Below are 16,611 nucleotides of genomic sequence, written 5' to 3' on the forward strand. Positions count from 1 at the left end.
GAGACACATCTGCTCCTGGCAACACTGATCTACTTTAATGAAGATAATGGGCATCAAAAAACCGCTATATATAGTTTGTTTTCTTTATGGCAAAAACTAGTCATATGGATAAAGGAACTGCTCCTGTCTCAGTTGCTGGCAGTTACTGTCCAAACTGGACCAGCAGGACATAATAATGGAGACTGCCAAACTTTGCCAAGGCAAGGTAGAACAACCCTTCAAAATGCTCTGCTTCTCAGAAAAGTCTGTCAGATATAATAGGCATATGGATCAAAGATGGATGCTCCAACATTACAGAAGAACTTTGGGTGACTTTCCAGGCATCAAGATGTCCTTGCCATTATGTAACATTTCACTCTTATGGAGTCGATGAAGGAGTCAGAGACTAGATACTCATAGTCAGTTTTCTTAGTTATGATAAAAGGTTAAATTAAATGTGAAACTGTATACTCATCCTGGTAAGATACATAACAGAATATTTCTCGAATTTTGCCAAATACAAATGGACTAGATATTGTAACTGTATTTCTTACTTGGTAACTGTTTTTGTTATATAAAGTTTTACTATATTTAAGGTTAAAACCCGCTTTTTGATTAGACAAAAAGTGGGAATTACTGTAGAACAATTCTTCTATACACTGTGAATATGCATTAATCTCTTTGGATAATAAAGAAGCTGACTGACCAATAGCGGAACAGGATAAGGTTGGATGAAAGAACCAAAATGAGATATCTGGGAGCAAAAAAGAGTTGCCAGCCAGACACAGAAGGAGCAGGAGATGAACACGCCATACAAATAAAGTTACTCCCATGTGGCAGAGCATAAATAAGGAATATGGGTTAACTTAAAATGTAAGAGCTATTTAGTAATAAGCCTGAGCTATTAGCAGAGCATTGCCAATTAATATTCAGTATTCATGTTGGTTATTTGGGACCACCACTGGGAGAGGAAATCTCTGCCAAGAACTCCAAGGATTGCCTTGTGATAGCCATGGCTTCTGAACCTCCATTTCTTGTTGGAGTTCATGGGAACCCTTTGAAATCAATCTGAGAATAGTCCACTGTATACATATTGTGAATCCAGGACGTTGAGATATTTCTGGTCATAATTAGACAGGATCAACCTGTCATAGCCCTGTTGTGAGTCAAATTAGAACAGTGTTTTTCAACCTGTGTATCCTGTCCCCTTTGGTAGTGAACAACATTCCACTGGTTGTTTCCTAAGACCATCTGCACATCAGATATTTTCAATAAAATCATATAGTAGCAAAATCATGGTAATGTAGCAGCATAGAAAATAATTTTATGGCTGGAGTCACCAAAACATGAGGAACTGTATTAAAGAGAACCAACATTAGAAAGGTTGAGAACCACTGCGCTAGAATGTCACCATCATTTCTGAGGTTAATGCAACTTTGGGCAGAGATGACAGGCTGAGTTTCATATGAAATTCTAGGAAAGATGCACATGGACAATTAAGTGGTCTCATGTACTTGCCCTGGGCTGGCCTGTGACATTAGACACTTTCAAAAGCAGACTTTTCTTGAGAAGAGATTCTAAGGCTGAAACCTCTCAGTGTCATCTGATTGATGAACACCAATTCTAGGATGTCACAGCACCTTGACCACCCAACAGAGTCATAAAAAAACAGTTTTATTGTACTGCATGATGGTCTTCCATGGTTGTAATAGAGAACTTGATCTTGTTACTACTCTCCTGTGGAGCTTGTCATCCCTAGGTGCTGGTCTTAAAAGAATATATTTGGTTTTCCATGGTTCCCTCATACCACATGATCATAGGAGTCCCTAAAACTGTCACAGAGCATAGCTCAGCCTGTAGGGAGATTTGTGGAAGTCTCTGCCAGAAAGTAGTTTAGAAAGAGGAGGGACTTAGAACATTTGCACAGTGACAGTTATACTCCTAGTTTTCTTATTATGATTTTGGTGCAACTGTTCTCTGTGAGTTTAGAAACTGAGCCTCTTCGCAACAGTTTACCTTACTTGTAGAAACTCAAAGTTTGTGATTAAATATGTTCACACATTTCACTAATGAGTCTTCCTGTGCTTTCTGCTACATCTGGGTGCATGATAATGGTAGGTAATTCCCCTGTATAAGGATTTCCACTCAATACCCAAAAGAAGGTCCAAGATTAGGAGTAAGAATTGCTCATTGGTGGGCTTCTGAATGTCATGAGTACAAAGGAGTGAGAGTTGTGGAAATTCTTCCCTGGGGAAATATCAAACAGTTCCAAAATTACTGCACAATCCCTTTGTGTCTCATGCACTAATCATTACATGGTTAGAAATACACAGATGCACAAATATAAGTATATGAAGCATGTATCATGTGTTTTTTAGGAATGGTTTTATATCTACATATGTAAAATTATCAGGTGCGTAATATTAATAGGGTCGACTTTTTCAAATTTATATACTATATGTAAATATATAATATGTTCAATTGTAGAAGCATATCTAAATAGTTGTATAATACATATGTGGTAACAGATGGATGTATTTTAAGCAGGGTAACATGGTTTTCAGGAAAATGGATACAAATGAAGACAACCATATTAGCCAACATTAGTCAGACACAGAAAGAAATCCATCACGTTTTCTCACTTGGGAGTTCCAGGGTTTATACCTGTATATAAAGTTCACAAATATGAACATCATAAAGTACATAAAGTTCACAAATATGAACATAAAGTACATAAAGTTCACAAATATGTCTCATATGATGGATATTTTTGATTGTCAACTGGACTTCATCTGAAATTAACTAAGTCCAAGTTGGGAAGTACACATGTTAGGGATTTTTCCTAATTAAATCATTTGAGGTGAGAAGACTCACCTTTATTCTGAATCCTTTGAGGTGGGAATTTCCATTTTAATCGGGGCCACACCTTCCAGTGACAGCCTATCTCAAATCATGGAAGAAGGAAACTTGCTCTTTTTGCCTGCTTGCCCTTGCACTTGCTGACAATATTATTTTTTCACCATCATTAGAGCCTACTTCTTTGGGATTCCTGCGTATACTGAAGACTAGCTGAGACACTGAGTCACATTAACTGGGGAACTACAGGAGTCTTAGAGTTTCAATTGTAAGACCAAATGGGATTCATTAGAGTAACTACCTTCTCCAGTGTGCAGCTGCTGTGATACTGTTCCCTGAGAGGTTTGCACCTTGTAAATACAGCATCAGACAAACGTGTGTGTATTCATATACATACATTTTCATCTGTCAGTTCTGTTCCTATGGAAAATCCTGACAAGTACAACATGAAATCAGACACATGCTTCCTGAAGGAATGATGGGAATAGTGGAAAGGGTAGAGAAAAGAAAGAGTAAATGTGAATCTGGTCAACCTATGTGATATAAAATAGTCTGCAAATGCTTATGAAACTCATTGCTATATACAGAATATACATGAATACCTATATTAAAAAGGAAGCAACACTTCTATCTTATTGTATTTGATAGCCATTTTGTGAGGCAATAAAACTATATTTCTTTGGGGCTGTCTCTGACTCTGTATCATGCCTTTTGGACCCTTTCCTTCTATTGGATTTCCTAGTTAAGCCTTGGTGAGGGAGAGGTATGCAGTTTTGCTGCATTTTGGTGTGTGATGGCTGGCTGATGTACATGGAAAGACTGCACTTTTCTGGTGAGAGGGGAAGTGGAGTGGATGAGGGAGTGATTTGGGAGGAGGGACTAGCGGAGCACGGGGGCTGTGATTGGGCTGGGGCAAGATTAAATAATCAATTGGTTAATGAAGGAAAGAAGAGAAAATTAAAACTCCTACACCACCATATATACATATATATTTATACACACACATACATCATACACACACACACACACACACACACACACACACACACACACACACACACACACATATATATATATATCTTTAGAAGGAAGTAGGGCCAATATGTACTACGAAAAAAATAAGAATAAAATGGAAGCATTATCTATGCTTAATTATCAGAAATTACAAAATGAATTATTAAGTGGCTTAAATATTTTATCAAAATTCCCAAACTATGCATGTTTACATGAAAAACTTTACAAACATTGAGCCCATCAGTAATCATTGATTTAAAATTGTGTTGATAATAGACTTTGGGGCTTGTCTCTGAATACCTGGGTCCCTGTTTTCTCTGACTCAGCCACTCCAAACCCTTGACTGTTTCAAACTCTCTCTCTTCTGAAAATTGCCAAACATTTATCAAGGTCAGCTCTTAATGGCATACCTGGAAGAGGTCTGTGCCGTAGTTGATTATTTTAAGGTCTGTTTCCTTTGCTTATGTTGGGTTTGTTTAACTCTCTGAAGCTGTGATACTTAGCCTGTCTAAAACACCTGATGGTCTAGTAAAGAACTGGACAGCCAATAGCAAATCAGGAGAAAGAATAGGTGGGGCTGGCAGGCAGAGAGAAAATATAAAAGGAGAAATCTGGAAGAAGAGAGAACTAGCAGTCAGAGACGGAGGAGGACCCAGGGGCCAGCCACGCAGCCACACAGCAGAACGTGGAGTAAGAGTAAGATTTACAGAAGTGAGAGAATGGAAAATAGCAGAGGTAAAAGGTTATGGGATAACTAAAAGATAAAGAAAGCTGGCAAGAAACAAGCCAAGCTAAGGCCACACATTCATAAATAAGAATAAGCCTTCATGTGTGATTTATTTGTGAGCTTTGTGATGATCTCCCCAAATAGTGAGCCCAACAACAGATCTGTACTGAGTCTAGGACCATGATAAGGAAGGTAGGTGCCTAACATGTGATCAGAATGCCTAACAGCTGGCTGAGGGCAGAAAAATCAGAGTAATGATTCCATGTGCCTTAGCATCTGTACCAGCTTCAACTGAAAGCTTCTTAGAGGGGTCAGGGAAAGGTTGTCTCAAGAGATCTCAGCCTGGAGCTTTTTGCCTCAAGGCTGGGTAAGGTGAGTTCTTCTAAGTCTATGCAGAATGAATCTCCCATGGCTGATGTCAGGGATACTCTGGGGGTCATACAGAGCCATTATGAATCACTAGTGATGGCTTCCAGGAAAGTCCTGTAAGGAAGATGGCCCAAGGGCCTAGGAACAATTCTCTAATTCTCTCAGTCAGAATCACCCAATCAAAATATGAGTTATGACACTTTAGCTCTATGCAGTCACATTCTATCTGTGGCTACTCTCTTTAGGTCAACACTCACAGCAAGACACTCAGGTCTCAAAATACTTGAGTAAAGGTTGGATTTCTGTCTCCTTAAAACTGGGAGATACAGGAGGTCACTGGGCATTGCCTGTGTCTGTGGGTTGTTCTTTTTTATTGTTTTAAGGTTTTTATTATTAAGAGATTTTCTATTCATTTTGCATACCAACCACAGCTTGCCCTCTCCTCCCTCCTAACCCCTCAGTCTCCCCTCCAAACTCACCCCTCAATCCCACCTCCTCCAACGCAAGGTCTCCCACTGGGGAGTCAGCAGAGCCTGGAACATTCAGGTGAGGCAGGTCCAAGACTCTCCTCCCTGCACAAAGGCTGAGCAAAGTATCCCACCATAGGCACTAGGCTCCAAAAACCAGCTCATGTACCAGGGACAGGTCCCAATCCCAGGGTTCCCTAAACATTTCAAGCTAAACTGGATCAGGCCCTCTGAATGGGTGAGACAGTTGATTGGCTTGATCTGTTTGGGAGGCATCCAGGCAGTGGGACCAGGTCCTGTGCTCAGTGCATGAGTTGGCTGTTTGAAACCTTGGGCCTGTGCAGGATTGCTTGGCTCGGCCTGGGAGGAGGGGACTGGACCTACCTGGACTGAGTCTACCAGGTTGATCTCAGTCTGTGGGGAAGGCTTTGCCTGGAAGAGATGGGAATGGGGGAGTCTGGGGGGAAGGTGAGGGGGATGGGAGGGGGGAGAACAAGGGAATCCGTGGCTGATATGTAGAACTGAATTGTATTGCAAAATAAAAATAAATAAATAAATAAAAAGAGCGTCTATCTGAAGATCAAAGCTATGTGCCAGGTTAGAATATAAAAGCTGTTGACATAGGCAATCTTTAGCAAGTAAGGTTGGTTGTTGCATAGTTTTCTTAAACCCTGGATTAAACAAACAAACTGTGGTCACAGGAGGGTATCAACCTTAAAACTTAAGTGACTTCAAGATGTATTATTAACTCTGGCTTTGGGGTCCAGAAAAAGTTCCAGTCTCTTTGAATTTAAGAATTTTTTCACTGTAGTCTTACTCTATGAAACTAGTCTTCCACTCAAGAATTGGACACCTTGACAGGTAAGTCACAAAGAAACTGTCACCAAAAAATGTACTATGATCCTGAGGAGACAGGTTTGAAGGGAAACATGAAAAATAAAATTACATTAATTAATTTGAGATCCATTTTTTTATCTGAACCTTTTCCTAAGAGAAGATCTGAAGAAGTGGATAAGACAGGATGGAAGCAGGATACAGGAGAGTAGGGGAGGGAGAATATGCAAACAACACATTATACCTATGTATGAAACTATCAAAAATAATGGCAAAAAAAGAGTAAGGCAATCATGCAAAAACAAAAGACAGTAAATGCCAGTAAGAAACTGGAAAAAGAGGAATATTTACATGCTTCAGGTTGTCACTTAAATTCATTCAGTTGCTATGAAAACAAGCTTGGAATTTCCTTAAAATATTAAAAGTAGTACTAGAATTTGAACTAAATATAGCACTCCTGGTGCTCACCTAATGAAATCTAAGTCAGCACACCAGAAAGCTAGTTACACATCCATTTTTATCACTGCAGTATTCACAAAAGAGAAGAAATGAAACAAGCCTAAATGCCCATCAACTGATAAATAGATAAAGAAAACATGGCAACCCATGGTAGAGCTGGAGTGGTTGGAGGAGCCAGAGTGTTTGAGGACACCAGGATAACATGGCCCCTAGAATCAACTAAGCAAGGCTCAGTGTCTCACAGAGCCTGAAACAGCAATCAGAGACTGCATGGGTCTATGTGTGCTAAGTCCTCTATGGATATGGTGTGGGTACTTAGCTTGGGTTTTTGTGGAACTCCCAACATTGGGAATAGAAATGTTTCTGATTCCTTTGCTAGCTCTTGGGACCCTTTGATCCTACTGGGTTTCCTCATCCAGAACTGAAATGAGGTTTGTGCCTAGTCTTATTTCATCTTGTGATGCTGTTTTCAGTTGATATCTTTGGAAGCCTGCAGGAGGAGAGGCTTGAATCGCCTCTACTAAATGAACTAGCCTCTGCCGACTCCCCATGGGAGGCCTTACCTTGTTGGAGGAGGGAATGGGAGTTGGTGTAGGGGAAGATTGGATGCGCAGGAGGAGGGAAGGTACGTGGATATGTGGTTGGTATATAAAATGAATACAAAATTCCTTAATAAAAAATAAAATAAATAAATGTATTTAAGATCAGGGAAAGGCTATATAGAGAGAAATCATAAAATACTTTACATTAGGACTTTGCTTTATAAGTAATGATTTTAAAGCCATGTTGTAGCAGGAATCTTAGAAGGTCTTATTAATAAAATCAAACCTGAGCCAGGTACTGGGGTGAATGCTGAAAGATCAGAGAGACAGAACAAGCCACAGCTACCTCACCTGGCCAACTTCTCAGCTGATCTTGTTTCCTCAGACTGGAAGCCTCTGTGTCCTCATATCCAAATGGCTCTCAGCTGAACTGTGCTGCTCAAAAGCCAGAATGCTTAATCAGCCAAATGCTTCTAGTTTCTGGTCCTCACGCCTTATATACCTTTCTGCTTTCTACCACCACTCCCTGGGATTAAAGGCTCGATTTCTGGGATTAAAGGCATGAGTCACCACGCTTGGCTGTATCTCTGAACACATGGATTTCTGTCTCTGGAATGCTAGGATTAAAGGCATGTGCTACCACTGCCTATCCTAAGTATCTAGTGGCTTTTCTGTTCTCTGACCCCAGATAAGTTTATTAGGGTACTCAATATTTTGGGGAACACAATACCACCACACCATGTGAATAATATCCTGCCAATGAGTTCTTCTAGCAATGGTATATCATTGGCAATCTTTTCCATATTAAGAGAATCATGGCATGGACATATGGTGAAAACTGAAGGTCCAAAGCTTGCAAGAAGAGTTTCAGAAAATCATTTGAATAAAGTAACTTATTTTTTATCCTGGTGGTTTATTTCTAGTGATGTTTATTGTAACTGAGTTTAATACTTTGCTCTCAGTAGAAAAGAACCTGAAATTTGTAATGTTGATGGGAACATAGTAATTTAAAATAATTGAAAGTTATATGAAAGTAAGACAAAGCAGAATAAGTACATAGATTAGGAGTCAACCCCAGTTGATGATACAGGATGTTCCCCCATGTCATTAGGTGAGGAGAAAGGAGGCACTGGTCAGCAAAAGTCCACAGCAAGATGTGAGGGAATAACTTTGATTGATGGAGAAAGTACTCTCCACCCCATTAAACAGACATTTATTTCCCTTGCACTCAATTCACATTGACCCCCAGTCAGTGCTCCAATATGAGCACTGTATTTTCTTGCAAATCCACCCTGAATCCCCATACTTAGTGTCTAGTCCATGACACTGCAATGTATGTGTTGCTGTACTTCCCATTCATAGTCCATTTCTGTGTTGATCCTGTCTACAGCTGTGACAAGCATCAAACACCAGTATTCCAAGGACCACAAAGACCAAGCCAGCCATCCCCATTCTGAGCAGATTCTCCACTGTGTGATGATCCTGTGTTTCTGAGTCTGTGGTTGTGAAGAAAGAATGAAGGGAAGAAGAAAATCACCCGAGGAAGATCAGATATCAAAACCCTCAGAAAAACTGTATGAGTGAGAATTCTTACTCACCTGTCTTTGGTTTGGTCATGTTTTGTGATACAGTGATGTTCTCATCAGTTCCTAGGTATAGAAGACAAGGTAGACAATTAATGAAGTTCTTAAGAGAGCAGAGTGTCTTCTCTGAAGTCAACATTCATATTCTCTGTAATTTTCATTTAGTATAATTGCATATTAGCCAAATCACAAAACTTCAGAAGGATCCAGTATCAATCCTTCCCCTAGGGTGCCATGATTCCTTCTGGATTCTTCACTCACATCGAGCTGTTTGAGTTCATGCTTCAGACTAAGACACTTGAGCATGAAGTTTATATCAAGAACTAAGTATCAGTGTAGAAAATCTAAGTATCGGTGTAGAAAATCACCTCCCATTTCCAATTCAGAATTAAGGAAGCCTTTTTATGCTTTCTGTTCAGTCTGGAGCATGGAAATATGCAACCAAATCATGAGGGAGGAATTGTGTGTGAAGTCCATACCAAGTCCTTGTGTTCACTACCTCTTACTCATATTGCCATGCAATGTAAGACTGACTCCTATCTCTCCTAGACATTTTACCTGCTGGTCACCAAGCAGGAAGGCACATTGTGGAGGCTTAAATGCAAGAAATCCAAACTTCAACTGTGTTCTCTACTCTGAAAATAAAAATGCATGAACTGAAAGGAAAGAGCCAGAATGACTTGCCCTGGTCCTGATGCATACCCATACACAATGTCACCATCACAGTATCAGATAGGGAATGACAATTTCAAAAGAGGTTTCTGGAGAATTTATCTGTGTGAGAAAGACACAGATAAGGTCAGAACTAAAAGAAACTTAACATCTAGGCCAGGGATTGCCAATTTCCTATTGCAGAAACTGAGAATCCTAAAGGAGAGGGGCTTTTACATGTGTCTGTCCAACGCAGAAGAGAATCCATCTATCCCACATTTAGATTGAGTCCCTGGATCAATCCTGCAACAGAGTTCTAGTATAGACCTCTATGGTCAGACTCCAGGGGGTGAAGGGAGGGTCTAACCTGTTGTGGGTGATACCATCCTTGAGATGTTGGTCCTGGGTTCTATATAAAAGCAGGCTGAGCAAGCCATGAAGAGCAAACCAGTGAGCAGCACCCTACAAGGGTTTCTGCCTCAAAACCTGTTTTCAGGGTCCTGACCTATTTAAGTTCCAGTCCTGACTTCTTTAAGGATTAACAGTGCTGTGAAAGTGTAAGTCAAATAAACCTTTTCCTCCACAACTTGCTTTTGGATTGTGGTATTTCATTTCAACACTAGAAACCCTAACGAAGATAATTCCCTCTTCTGTTCTTTCTCTGTCAGTGTCATGGGCTCTCCCCTCTGAGCAATAGATGCCAAGCGCTCCCTTCAGCCATCATGACTGGAACCATCCTCAGGGCAGCAGAGCTAGTGATAAAGGGTTCTCATGATGAAAACAGTGGAGTGAATGAGACTTACTCACCTGAGACAAATATCTCCAGAGGGTTACTGGCCACTGACCAGATATGTGGTCTACTTTTGAAGTATCCATAATATCTAAAGGGCCCCCTCTTGTTGGATGTCACAGGGATCTCAGGAAACAGAGCCTGGGACTGTCCAGTGTGTGTGTGTACTGAGTCTTGAGGGACCTGGAGAAATTCTCTTCTTCCCCAGTTACAATGAACCAATCATATCTTTTTGATGAGACACATTGGAGGGTCACCCTCCCACCTGAGGTAAACACAGGGCTGGGCCACACTGATAGAGTAGGTTTACCATGGAGGACCTTTAGTAAAAAGAGGACACAGCCTATTAAATGATACATTGGCACCAGCAGTTGGACTGTAGGTAAAAGATTTGGAAAATATATTTCCTGAGGGAAAATTTAGAGGACTTGATGTACTTGATCTCACAAAAAACATGGTAGAAATCAGGAAAATTATCTATGCAGTGTGTCTGCTCAACTGATGGAATAAATACCTGTTTTCTATCAAGAGACCTGGGAGTAGATGTTGTTAATAACCAGGGGGACATCAATCTGTAGCTCTAAACCTCACCTGAATACCCCAGAATGTTTATCCTAGACTCTGGATCCCTAGACTTTGTCATTAGCTCTCAGTTAATGAACGTCATTCCTAGGGAAGATGTCACATACACTTTATAGCCGGCTGACATCTACATTATCTTGGTCAGAGACCACACCAGATTATAGGTCCGTTGGCTGTAGAACCCCTCTTCAAGGTCACTATTGAGTAGAGTTTTGATGCAATAAGACCTAGTTGTTCACGGGATTTTCTATTACACCAGGAATCTTTTTGTCCAAATTTGTACTGTGTTTAAATTTGCTACAATCAACCACCTGGTGTCATAATTTTTAGAAGTGTGAACCAGCAATAACTATGTCAGTGTGATCTAAATTTTCCTTGTTATTGAATGTGGGTTATACTTTGCCAGCAGCAGAGCTTTCAGGGACCAACACACAGAAAATGTGAGGACTGTGACCCTTAGTGTCCACTCACCTGTCACCACCAGCTCTAGGGAGTCACTGTGTTGTGTCCACCCAGCAGAGTTATAACAGTAACAGTGATATCATCCTGCATTATACTCTGTCATGGATGGGATGGAAAACTTGGCCCTGTGATCAGGTACTGGTGCAGTCAATCTGCCCCAGGGTGCTGGGCTTCCTTCTTTATACAGGAAATATATTTGAGTCTCCATGGTTCCCTCACACCAGATTGTCACAGGATTCCCTGAGGTGATCACAGAGCCTGGCTCAGCCCAGATGCTGGGTTTCTGGAGGGTCCCTGAAAAGAGGAAAGTGAGAGGAATGTGGGAATTTATACACTTGCACAGTGGATATGATACTTGGACTTGACATTTGAATAACAGGATACATGGAACCCTCTGAAGACCCTTCTCTCTCTCTCTCTCACCTCACTGTCCCAAATTCCCTTCTCAGAACACCCCTCAGTACTTTCTGTATCTTGACTCCCATAATTGGCATGCTGTATATGTGGGTTCAGGAACCTGTCCATCCCTGTACTTATCACACACTAGGGTCTCCTAGAGAAACCTGCTTCATGTTCAATGTCATTCAAGCCTGGGGCTTGCTCACCTGAGACTAGAAGCTCCAGGATGTTACTCCCTTTTGACAATAAATGGGGCTCTCCTGAGTAATAGCCATAGCATCTGAAACTCCATCTTTCACTGAATGTGATGGGACCCACTTGGAACCTGGCTGGAGACTGACCAGTATATACATATTTTGAGCCCATGGAGCTGGAGAACTGCTCATCCTTAATTAAAATAAACCTGTCGTAACTCTGTTTTGAGATACATGAAAGGGTCACAGATCCTCCTAAGGTTACAACAGGGTTTGGCAGTGCAGACAGGGTGGGTTTGTAGTAGACACCTAGGAGAGATACATATGGAATATTAAATGAGTTCACACAGTCTGGATTGTCCCTCAGAACTGAGTAATCAGTGGGGATACATTCAGAGCAGATTTTCTAAAGAGTCACATCTGGGAATTCATATGATTCCTCAGTAACTACTCATCTGTCACCAACAACTCCAGGGAGGCACTGTGCTGAGTTGTTGGTCCTCGTATAACAGAAGGACACATGGAACCATCTGAACATCCATCTCTCTGCTGACCCTGCCAGGCTCCCTTCTCAGAACATCCTTCAGTGCTTTCTGTATATTGACTCCCTAATCTGCATGCTATATATGTAGGCTCAGGAACCTGTCCTTCCCTGTACTTATCACACATTAGGGTCTCCTGGGGAAAACTGTTTCAAGTTCAATGTAATTCAATAGGGAGTCTGGAGCTTCCTCACCTGAGACTAGAAGCTCCAGGATGTCACTACCTTCTGACCACACTTGAGGCTTGCTTGCATGATAACCATAGCATCTGAAACGCCATCTTTCTCTGAGAGTGATGGGACCCACTTGGAATCTGGCTGAAGAATGGCCATCATATACATATTGTGAGTCCATGGAGCTGTAGATCTGCTCATCCTTAATTAAAACAAACCCATCATATCTCTGATTTGTGGTACATGAAAGGGTCACAGATCCTCCTAAGGCTACAACAGGGTTTGGCAGTGCAGACAGGGTGGGTTTGTTGTAGACACCTAGGAGAGATACATATGGAATATTAAATGAGTTCACCCAGTCTGGATTGTCCCCCAAACCTGAGTAAGGAGTGGGGATACATTCACAGAAGACTTTTCCAAAGACTCACATCTGGGAATTCATATGATTCCTGAGTATCTACTCACCTGTCATCACCAGCTCCAGGGTGTCACTCTGCTGTGTCCACCCAGCAGAATTGTAACTGTAACAGCTATATCGTCCTGCATTATACTCTCTCATGGATGGGATGGAAAACTTGGCCTTGTGATCAGGTACTGGTGCAGTCAATCTACCCCAGGGTGCTGCGCTTCCTTCTTTATACAGGAAATATATTTGAGTTTCCTTAGTTCCCTCACACCAGATTGTCACAGGATTCCCTGAGGTGATCACAGAGCCTGGCTCAGCCCAGATGCTGGTTTTCTGGAGCGTCCCTGAAAAGAGGTAAGTGAGACGGATGTGGGACTTTAAACAGTTGTACAGTGAATGGGAAACAGAGACGTGACCCTTGAATAACAGAAGGACACATGGAACCTTCTGGAGATCCATATCGTTGCTCACCCTCCCATGTTCTGTTATCACAGCACCTCTCATTGGATTCTGTATCTTGACTCCCAGAGTCTGCATCTGTATCTGTGGGCTAATACAAATGTCCTTCCCTGTGCTCACCACCATAGGGACACATAGAGCCCTCTGAAGACCTGTCACACTCCTCACCCTCCCAAGTTCCCTTTTCAGAACACCCCTCAGTACTTTCTGTATCTTGACTCCCATAATTGGCATGCTGTATATGTGGGTTCAGGAACCTGTCCATCCCTGTACTTATCACACACTAGGGTCTCCTAGAAAAACCTGTTTCATGTACAATGTCATTCAAGCCTGGGGCTTGCTCACCTGAGACTAGAAGCTCCAGGATGTTACTCCCTTTTGACAATACATGGGGCTCTCCTGAGTAATAGCCATAGAATCTGAAACTCCATCTTTCACTGAATGTGATGGGACCCACTTGGAACCTGGCTGGAGACTGACCAGTATATACATATTTTGAGCCCATGGAGCTGGAGAACTGCTCATCCTTAATTAAAATAAACCTGTCGTATCTCTGTTTTGAGATACATGAAAGGGTCACAGATCCTCCTAAGGTTACAACAGGGTTTGGCAGTGCAGACAGGGTGGGTTTGTAGTAGACACCTAGGAGAGATACATATGGAATATTAAATGAGTTCACACAGTCTGGATTGTCCCTCAGAACTGAGTAATCAGTGGGGATACATTCAGAGCAGATTTTCTAAAGAGTCACATCTGGGAATTCATATGATTCCTCAGTAACTACTCATCTGTCACCAACAACTCCAGGGAGGCACTGTGCTGAGTTGTTGGTCCTCGTATAACAGAAGGACACATGGAACCATCTGAACAACCATCTCTCTGCTGACCCTGCCAGGCTCCCTTCTCAGAACATCCTTCAGTGCTTTCTGTATATTGACTCCCTAATCTGCATGGTGTATATGTAGGCTCAGGAACCTGTCCTTCCCTGTACTTATCACACATTAGGGTCTCCTGGGGAAAACTGTTTCAAGTTCAATGTAATTCAATAGGGAGTCTGGAGCTTCCTCACCTGAGACGAGAAGCTCCAGGATGTCACTACCTTCTGACCACACTTGAGGGTTGCTTGCATGATAACCATAGCATCTGAAACTCCATCTTTCTCTGAGAGTGATGGGACCCACTTCAAATCTGGCTGGAGACAGCCCATCATATACATATTGTGAGTCCATGGAGCTGGAGAACTGCTTGTCCTTAATTAAAATGAACCTATTGTATCCCTGATGTGAGATACATGAGAGCGTCACAGATCCTCCTAAGGCTACAACAGGGTTTGGCAGTGCAGACAGGGTTGGTTTGATATAGAAACCTAGGAGAGATACATATGGAGTATTACGTGGGTTCACACAGTCTGGATTGTCCCCTAGACCTGAGTAATGAGTGGGGATACATTCAGAGAAGAATTTTCCAAAGGGTCACATCTGGGAATTCATATGATTCCTGAGTATCCACTCACCTGTCACCACGAGCTCCAGGGTTTCACTGTGTTCTGATATGCCAGCAGGGCTTTTATAATAACAGTGATATTGGCCTGCATCATTACTTTTAATGGATGAGATAAAGATCTTGTCCTTTTTTTCAGTGTCTTCATGAGCTGTTGGTACCTGGGAATGTGGCTTACCTTCTTTATAGAAATGGTATTCTTGGGCATCTAAGGGACCTTCACAAAGTAGAGTTACCTGCTTCCCAATGGTTACCACATTACTTGGCACAGCTCTGAGTGTGGGTTTTGAGAGGCCCCCTAAAAACAAAACAAAACAAAAGCAAAACAAAAAACAAAACAAAGCAAAGCAAACAAAGAAAATAACAACAAAAAATGGGAGCTAGGTCAGAGGACATCCTGCTTAATTGTAAGCTCTCAATCTCAGGAACTTCTACGCAACAACACTAACAGCCCACACCAGCTCTTCTCCATCTCTATTCTTCAGAGGTGACCTTTGATCCCCATTGAGAACGTACACTTTAGAAAACCTGGGAAGACACTCACCTGCCAGCACTTGGTTCCTGGGGCCAGGACTCAGTCCTGCAAGAGAGTTACCTGTGAGTGTATGTACTTGAAGCCTGAGCAGGACCTCCACTTCCAGATGCCTTCTGAGCTACTGAGACACCCTGATGGATTACTGCTCAATTGTGAGGTAGACCACTCCTTAGAACAGAATTCTCTCTCCACAACTTCATTTCTCACCAAGACAAAGCAGAACTATGAGGGTGGGGATCATAGCATCTTCCAGTTGTCAAAAGTTTGCAGATGGTTCGTCCTCTTGCCAAAAGAACAGACACAAAGTATATTGCCTGTGCAGTATGGTGCCTCCTTGTCAAGAGTATGTTATACAGGCAGTCCTTGCAAAAACAGGAACTGCTCTTTCTAGGCAAGTGGCTTTTGTTTTCCCACTGCAGTGAAGGGTGGGGCTGCAAAACATGTGCTCTCTGTTCCTGGGGGTTTCGTTCCTTTTGGTTTTGGTTTCTGACAGGAAGTCTCCTGAAACTCTGGCAGGTCTCAATCTGCTCCCCTGATCAGTCAGCTTCCTGAGAGATTGGTTTACAAACTCATATCTGATTTTGTTATCTTCTTGCAGAGCATCTCCCATATACCTTTTACATTTTCTTGGATGGTCCTCTTCACCAACGACAATGACTTAACAAGAAATAATCCTGGCATCTTTCTGAACCAACACCTTCAGCTGAGGGGGCTCAGAGCTGATCTTTTCCTGTCAGACTTTCTGCTTGGTTCTCTATCATGTCAGCCAGATGACACTCAAAATGCTGTAGGTTCTTTTATCATGGCCAGCTTCCTACCCAACCCTAGATATGCTTTGAGTAATTTGTGGGGAATTTTCTTGGGGATACATGAATACTGAATGGCTATTTCCCAAGAAGGTACATCAATGACAGAGACAAAGACATGATTTTATCCAAAACAAGTGGGTGAAACAATGAGTTTTATAAGTGTTCCTAAGAGGGATATGAGCAAACATTTTCAAATTTGTTTTTTCTTTGAGACAGGGTCTCACTGTTTACCTCTAGATGTTCTTGAATGCACGCTGTAGAAATGATGGACCTTGGACT

At 41.8% G+C, this 16,611-nt stretch overlaps 1 protein-coding gene across 1 annotated transcript; it reads right to left on the minus strand.

Annotated features, from left to right (window-relative positions):
- Positions 1 to 11,394: 11,394 nt before the first annotated feature.
- On the minus strand, positions 11,395 to 15,928 carry LOC128124184 (leukocyte immunoglobulin-like receptor subfamily B member 3A). Its single transcript, XM_052760378.1, has 7 exons — positions 15,731 to 15,928; positions 15,533 to 15,568; positions 15,002 to 15,286; positions 14,558 to 14,854; positions 13,089 to 13,373; positions 12,645 to 12,941; positions 11,395 to 11,609 (listed from the first exon to the last, which is right to left on the minus strand). Exons 1-7 carry the CDS (start codon positions 15,762 to 15,764, stop codon positions 11,395 to 11,397), a joined length of 1,449 nt encoding a protein of 482 aa, XP_052616338.1. The 5' UTR covers positions 15,765 to 15,928.
- Positions 15,929 to 16,611: the final 683 nt, after the last annotated feature.

Source organism: Peromyscus californicus, unplaced genomic scaffold, assembly GCF_007827085.1.
Source record: "Peromyscus californicus insignis strain IS unplaced genomic scaffold, ASM782708v3 Scaffold_4__1_contigs__length_199733344, whole genome shotgun sequence".
NCBI classification, from domain to species: Eukaryota; Metazoa; Chordata; class Mammalia; order Rodentia; family Cricetidae; genus Peromyscus; species Peromyscus californicus.

Coding starts and splice junctions, on each gene's coding strand:
- LOC128124184 (XM_052760378.1), bottom strand. CDS start 15,764: ATGATCCCCACCCTCATAGTTCTGCTTTGTCTTG. Junction 15,569..15,730: donor CATAGTTCTGCTTTGTCTTG/GTGAGAAATGAA, acceptor ACTCTCTTGCAG/GACTGAGTCCTGGCCCCAGG. Junction 14,855..15,001: donor CCTGGAGCTCGTGGTGACAG/GTGAGTGGATAC, acceptor TATCTCTCCTAG/GTTTCTATATCAAACCAACC.